Source organism: Pagrus pagrus, assembly GCF_965226575.1.
Source record: "Pagrus pagrus genome assembly, chromosome: 3".
Classification (NCBI taxonomy): domain Eukaryota; kingdom Metazoa; phylum Chordata; class Actinopteri; order Spariformes; family Sparidae; genus Pagrus; species Pagrus pagrus.
The window spans coordinates 25,026,205-25,033,278 of NC_140187.1; the positions used below are offsets into that span (position 1 = coordinate 25,026,205).

Sequence of the window (7,074 nt, forward strand, 5' to 3'; positions counted from 1 at the left end):
TTCTGTTAGCCTCAGTGCGTGGCTTAAGCCCCCTCTGGTTTACTGGGATTTGTACGTTTAAAAAAAAAAAAATCTTTCAATCAAGTGTTTTGTTTACCCTCAAACTCAACTCACATCTTGGCATTGTTTTCAGTTGATGGAAACATTGCGAGGATGTTTTTTTAATTAGCACCATAGACTTGGAATGTGAAAGTGAGAGAATACAGCTCGTGTTTGGGAGGAAAAAATAAATCCACCATTCATACTATGTAAAAGCGTGTATAGAATTTTTTTTTTGTATACATTATCAAAATCATTTTCAGCTGGACTTATGTATTGGCTGCTATGTAATTCATGAACAAAACATAGGTTAGAATTAATATTTAAAGAAAAAAGATTGTATAGTATATTTGTTTTGTAACAAGTTTCTGTAAATAAAATAATTTATACTGCTATTTATATGAAATGATGTCTCTGCCTCTTTCCTGCATTGAAAAGAAAAACAGCCTGGACAAATGCAATCCCAACAGTTAAACAAATTTTATTATATACACAATATAAGAGTCACTTTGTCAGACAAACTACAGGTTTGGGTATACCAAGAAGAAAGATGCAAGTCCCCCTTGCTGTGATGTGAAAACATGGCCTCCGCAGTTACATGTTGATGACTCTGGACAGCTTCTGGACTCTGTTGAGCAGCAAGTCGCCCTTCTTGATGGTTTCCTGGTACTGCCAGTTTTTGCTATCAGGTCTGAAAAAAAGCAGGGAAAAGATTTAGAGTACTGCCTTTGGAGTCATCTCTGGAAATTTAGAGGTGTGAAGAATCAGAACATTACCTATTGGTTTCCACAATCTCATTCACTTTGTCAATTTTACAGTGGAGGCGGCCAGCAGCTATGAATCGGGACAGTTCCCTGAGGAAGGAGAGGAGATTTAGTTCAGTTAGTCGAGAACACGGCGCTTCACCTAAACCTTTCACCTGAACACATGAGGTGGGAAAAAAGAAGTACAGACACAGGAAAATGCACTTAGTCCCTTTCTTGAAAGAGTTAGATGATGAGATGATACCACTCCTGTCTATACAGTGAAGGTAAAGCTACAGCCAACCACTAACTAGCTTAGCATAAAGACTCGAGATAGGGAAATAGCTGACCTGGCTCTGTCTAATGGTAACAAAATATGAAAGTTACCACCTCTGAAGCTCAGCAGTTACAACGCTATATCTTTTTTGCTCAATCCCTACAAAAGTGAAGTGGAGTACAGGTGTTTGTACCGGTTCAGGTGTATTAACTTCTCACCGTGACGACATGAATCGCTGCACAAACCTGGCGTGTGGCTATAGTTTTACATTTACCATCCAGACATGACCGAGGCAATCTTCTGACCCAATTGAAATATACCTCTCATTTCCCAAGTAATCCTTTGTACAAATGTACAACTTGAGCTTATCTGACAGAAGTATGTACGTCCACTTCAACTTGACGACACTTAAGGGAACTACAGCTCAACAAGCGTATAAAACGAATTCACTGAAACGCTCCAGAGGATGTGGCATATGAAAATAGTATACATGAACTCACTGGTCGATGAACTCTGTGCTGACACCGAAGGCCTCAGCCATGTAGCCCAGGGTGAGGGAGCGGTAGGACTCTAGCAGCTGGCTGTAGGCCTGGATCCTCATCTCCCTCACATAGTAACGGTAGTGTGGCGCAAAGAGCCAGTCCTTCTTCATCTCCTGCTCCACCATGGCTGTGGCAGAGAAAAGAACAGGGAAAATGCAGCAGCACAGAACAGACATTGTTCCTGTGAGTAAAACTGGCAAATGAAATATTGGAATGTATTTTAGTGTTAGAGAGTGTTTAGTTTTTCACTTATTTAGGTGAATAAAAAAAGGGCTTCCTCACCCAAAGACTGGAAGAAGACAGAGTAACGGCACTCGTAGAGGGAGAAAAGATACTGACGAACAGAAGGCAGACTGTGCAGCACTTCCAAGATCTCTGCTCCCTTTATTACCTGCAGACCAACACATTTCATTGCAGTCAAAGTGCCAACTTACACACATATGTGTCCACACCAATAACCTTGGTGAAGGCATTTAACAAATCCAGTCCACATACTGTATTATGATGAAGCAATTAGTCAAATTCATCACCTTTTATACCGCTCACACACAAGCCTCCCTCGATCTTTTCTGAGTACACACACTCTTCTTTCTCTCCTACCTTTTCACGGAGGTCAGGCCGCTTGAGGGCGATCATGCAGACGTAGACGGTGTAGGTCACAAAGGTCTTGTAGTCCATGAGCTCGTAGGAGGTGAAGGTGGAGACTGTGTCGAGGAAGAGCTCAGCAGCTTGTTTGAAGTCCCTGATGGCCACGCAGTACAGGCCCTGGTAGACCTTCAGACGATTCCTCCTGTCCCAGTCTCCCCCCTCCTCGATGAGGCTGTGGAGACGGAGGTAGTTAGGTAGGTGAGTACTGAAACTGTGAGTGGAAATGTGTCAGAATGAGGATATCAGAGCCTTTCTTACCTCTTCGCTTTCTCAGAGTTGCGTGTGATGAGGTCACTGTCCATGTAGAAGAGGCCGATCCTCAGAAGGTAGAAGACGATGTCTAGTCTGTGACCCAGAGCCACTGTCTTGTCATAGGTCTTCCTGAAGGCTGTCAGGGCGCCCTCCTGTGGATGTACAAGACAATGTCAATGAATCTGTTACTGTTCAAAAACATAATATAATCAACTATCTTTAATCATATAACTGTTTACTGCTGTAGTATTTCAGAAATAAATCATTTTGTCAGAATGTCTTGTCACTTTAGGAAGATCTACAGCATCTAAAGAAAGCAGCCATTATAAATATCTGTCATCCAAAATATTGAAGCTGATAGCATGTATCGAGTGCCACTAAAAGTCAAGAACAGGCAAACATGCTGGAGAGAGCGTCAGTAGTACTTGGGATTCTGGCTCTGATATAAAACTGTCACTGAACAGGAAAGACATCAGTTAATGGTATTTCATATTCGATATACTTAGCATCAGTATACCAACATGAAAACAAGTTTGCACACAAAAGTGTATGAATCTATCAACAATCGCAGTGAGCGATTTTTAGTGGGAAATGTTGTTTTATGTTTTGATTTCTATCCAGTGTCTTAGAGGACGGAAAGTGCCTGAGCCATGAGGAGACAGTGACATGAGTTTGTATTAAACTAAACGATGTGTCAATGTATTAAATTGCAAACATCGCAATTAGGGACACAATTTTAAGCAATTTAAAATTGATAGACGGCCACCTTAATCTATTATCAGTTAATGATCAATAATATATGAAATGTTGGACGTTTTTCTATTAGAAAACTGTTCTTCTCTTAACTCTTCTGTTAACCACTGACTTGATGCATGTTCGATGCAATATCAGAGTAGGCTACATCAGGAGTTAAAACAAGAGAAAGAAAAAAATTGCGTAGTCCCTCAGACATTATTATTCTCAGTATAGTGCTGACTGATTCTGTTACAACAGAGGTACAGAAAACAATACATGGCACCCCTTTTCACACATGAACAGATGCTTCTCTCTCAGATGGGGTACATTCTGTGGATTGCTTAATAGGGCCATTAAGTCTAGCTTGGATTTGTGGACGAGTTTAAAAGGGGCCGTGTATTCCCTTTCCAAGATAACTCCACTCATTGCTTCAGAAAGCATTTTTAAAGATACTGCTGACGACAGGAGTTGCATATGTCTAGTGATCTGCCACAGTCCATTTCTGTTTTTCCTCAGGCACTCCAATAAATACTGCATTAAAAACTAAGCTATTTGATTTTCAGAGGCGTACACCGTGTTGTTAGATTCTGTGTTTGAGTGGTCAGAAAACTAAATAAGCTGTCCAACTTTTGTGAGTCACTCTCATTATGCACAGCAATGTGCCCAACTGACACATCACACATATCTGCCAAAGTGTCAAACTGTGATGGACAAATACACTGCAGCACTTCAAAAAACACCCACAGGTGCCCAGTTTTCATTTTCACACTTTACAGGACATGCCATGCCAAAGAAAGCCTACTCATGGATGTGTTGTGTGCCGTCTGCGGAGGTGTTACCTTGTCTCCAATTCTGATCAGATATTCAGCTTTGGCCATCATGGCGTCTCGTATCTCGCTCTCTCCCAGGTTCTTCTCTGCGTCCTCCAGCACATCATCCAGGCGCTTCAGCTCCTCCTCGTTGGCCTTCTTCATTTTATTCAGCAGGTCGCCGTCCAGCTGCCACTTCAGGTCCTTACACAGACCCTCGTAGTATGGAGCCATATCTGGAGCAGAAACAAACCATGACTGTTTAACCTGTGGACTACATTATGACAGCCCTGAGTTCAAACGTCGCGACTCTCACATTATACAAAGACAGGTTTTAAGTTGATTTATCTACAAAAGAAGAACACTTTACTTTGTAAAGTGTCGCCTCTTTCATATAGCTTCCTGTAATTTCCAATGGAGTATTATTCAATAAAGCAAATCTTGAAATTAGGAGTGATTAAACTTGGTAATATTACGCAAACTTTGTCAAACCACCCTTCGTCAGATTGCTTTTGGCTAGCTAGTTGACGTTAGCTAATAAAGTTAGCTAGCGTGCTAATTCCCCTGTGATGATAGATATGCTGAAGTGGAATAAATATTCGGATTTGCCAGCTATTATGAACAAAATGTGCAACCAGTACAAAATACATGCGCTTACAGCAACGTGTACATAAAGACCGAGCTATTACAGCAACTGTTACAAGTCACAGCGACATGCTAACTCACTGTTAGCCTTGATAGCGTCCATGAGCTCAGTCTTCACTTTAGCATCCTGTCGGTGACCGTCCATAGTGAGCAGAAACTTGAGCTGTGCTATCCTCAGGTCGGGGTTCTTGGGCAGACCCTCCTCTTCTAGATTCTCTAGCGGCATTTTTAGTCCAAAATATAGAAACAAACACTCAAACTGAAGACTTTCTTTGTGCAGACAGACTCCTTTGCTCTCCGTTACCAGCTAGTCAACGATGACTACGGAAAACACTGGACGGTGTTGTTTCCGGCGCAGCGTCAGTCAGCGAGGGGAGAGAAGAGCGGAGCACAGGCGCATATTTACCAACCAAATTATCGTTTACTGCCCTCTGCTGGACAAGAGTATGAACAACACCCGTGTCCCAAACATTCTGCATATTAGTTGTTATTCTGTTTTTTCAAATACTGCAAGAAATCAACATTTGTTGTGTTTTATACTAATATGACGATCTATCAGGATGTCTATTATTAAAAAAACAAAAACTTTGAAATACCATGGTAAAATGTTTTCCCCATATAAAACATTTAAGCCTATTTATGTTTATTAAAGATTTTTATTTGTTGTTTGTTTTCTAAGATCTTTCTAGGGCAGCTGTGAGCAGCACCTCCATTTCCTTAGTGCATTGCATTGTGGGTCAATAGTCTCCACTGACCTCTCAATGCACATGGGAGAAGTTTCTTCAAAGTCAAGTGTTAGAAGGGCAACTTCACCAACTGTAGTCATTAAAGTGTGTTTACAGGTCTTGGGGAGTGCTACTGCGTATGTGAAAGAAAAGTGATATAAAGCCTTTTGTTGCTCCGGGGAAGCTGCGTGTAGTCGGATAAATGGTCTCCAGTGATGTCACACAGCGGCTCAGTTGCATCGTGGGTAATTTGCACAAACAATGTTGGACTCCTTATGGACAGTTTGAAAACAAATGTTCAAAACTGATGCCTCAGAACCAGAAATATCACATTTCTTTTTATTTTCACCCTCTTCACAACCTGGTGCCTACATTACCCACAATGCAACGTAGCCACTGTGTGACATCACTGGAGGTAATTTATCAGATTATACACAGCTTCCTCTGGAGCCACAAAAGGCTTTATACTGCTTTTTTACATATGCAGTAGTCCTCCTCAAGACCTGCAAACACACTTTAATATGTAAAATTGGTGGAGTTGCCCCTTAATTTTGTCACTTTACCTGTGTGTCTCCAGTTTTTTGAAGGGCTACCGGTGATGTGGGTCTTTTCTGCAATATCAAAAACTGAGTTTACATGGTTTCACTTAATTACACTATAACCCTGCATAACCCAATAGTCTGTAATCAAACCAAGCTCTATCAGTGGGAGGTGATGTGACTCACAGGGGAAGTCATTGTCAGAGTTACAGGGCAATTGCTGGTTTTTAAGTTAAAGTTTTTCTTAAAGTCTGAAAAGTTAATAACCAGCTAAGATTACCTAACAGAGTCCATCCAGTCAGGACATATGCACTGTAAGGTCCATGCCAGGAAAGACAAAATGGAGAGTTTGCTGCGACAGCTGGTAGGATTTTACTGAACTCTACTGTATTTGTTTAAAAGAAGATGGAATATTTTTTATCTACGAATTTATAATTGTTCACAGGGCAGTTGATGCAGTATGAAAATATGTTTGTTTCTAAATCTTTTATAATCATTGCTTATTGTCTTGTACATTACAGTTTGCCTTAGTCCAACACACTTTTATTTACAGGGAAAATAGAAGAAAACATAATAACATGTTTCAGGTGAGCAGGTTGTTTTTGAGTTTGCTGGAGCTCAGTGACTCATGAAAAGCAGTTTTAGCTGAGTCATTCCACATCCCAAAGTTATTTTTTTAAACTCTTCACTGAAGGCATGAAATAGTCATATGACACTCAACACATACACAAGCAATGCTACAAAAGATAATGATTTTGTGTAAGTAGTAAAAACAACAACAGGGTCATATTAAATGAAATGTACATTGATGTTACATGACATTCAAAGAGTAAAATGAAATGATCAGACAGGAAACACATTGTCAGTAAATATATAACTGAGCTCATGAAGCAGTTATTTCATATTGTTACATCATCGGTTGTTCTGTCATATAGTTACACACTGAGTGGTCCTTATTTTACAGGAGGCGCTCAGCAGATCATTTATATGCTTTTAAGCAGACGCTGCTTGGGTGCAGACACTTTTCTGCTTGCTCTCGCTTCTGCTTGCCTTTTTTCCACTATTATTCTTTTTTTCTTCACTGAGAGATTACAAGCAGTGACTCCTGGATATTTAGAAA

The 7,074-nt window shown here is 40.5% G+C and overlaps 1 protein-coding gene across 1 annotated transcript; it reads right to left on the bottom strand.

The window, feature by feature from the left end:
• Positions 1-500: 500 nt before the first annotated feature.
• psmd6 (proteasome 26S subunit, non-ATPase 6) lies at positions 501-5,045 on the bottom strand. Its single transcript, XM_084346490.1, has 8 exons — positions 4,772-5,045; positions 4,076-4,281; positions 2,508-2,653; positions 2,202-2,421; positions 1,884-1,992; positions 1,560-1,728; positions 816-893; positions 501-730 (listed from the first exon to the last, which is right to left on the bottom strand). The coding sequence occupies exons 1-8, from the start codon at positions 4,914-4,916 to the stop codon at positions 634-636; spliced, it is 1,170 nt and encodes a 389-aa protein (XP_084202616.1). The 5' UTR covers positions 4,917-5,045; the 3' UTR covers positions 501-633.
• Between the last annotated feature and the right edge of the window lie 2,029 nt (positions 5,046-7,074).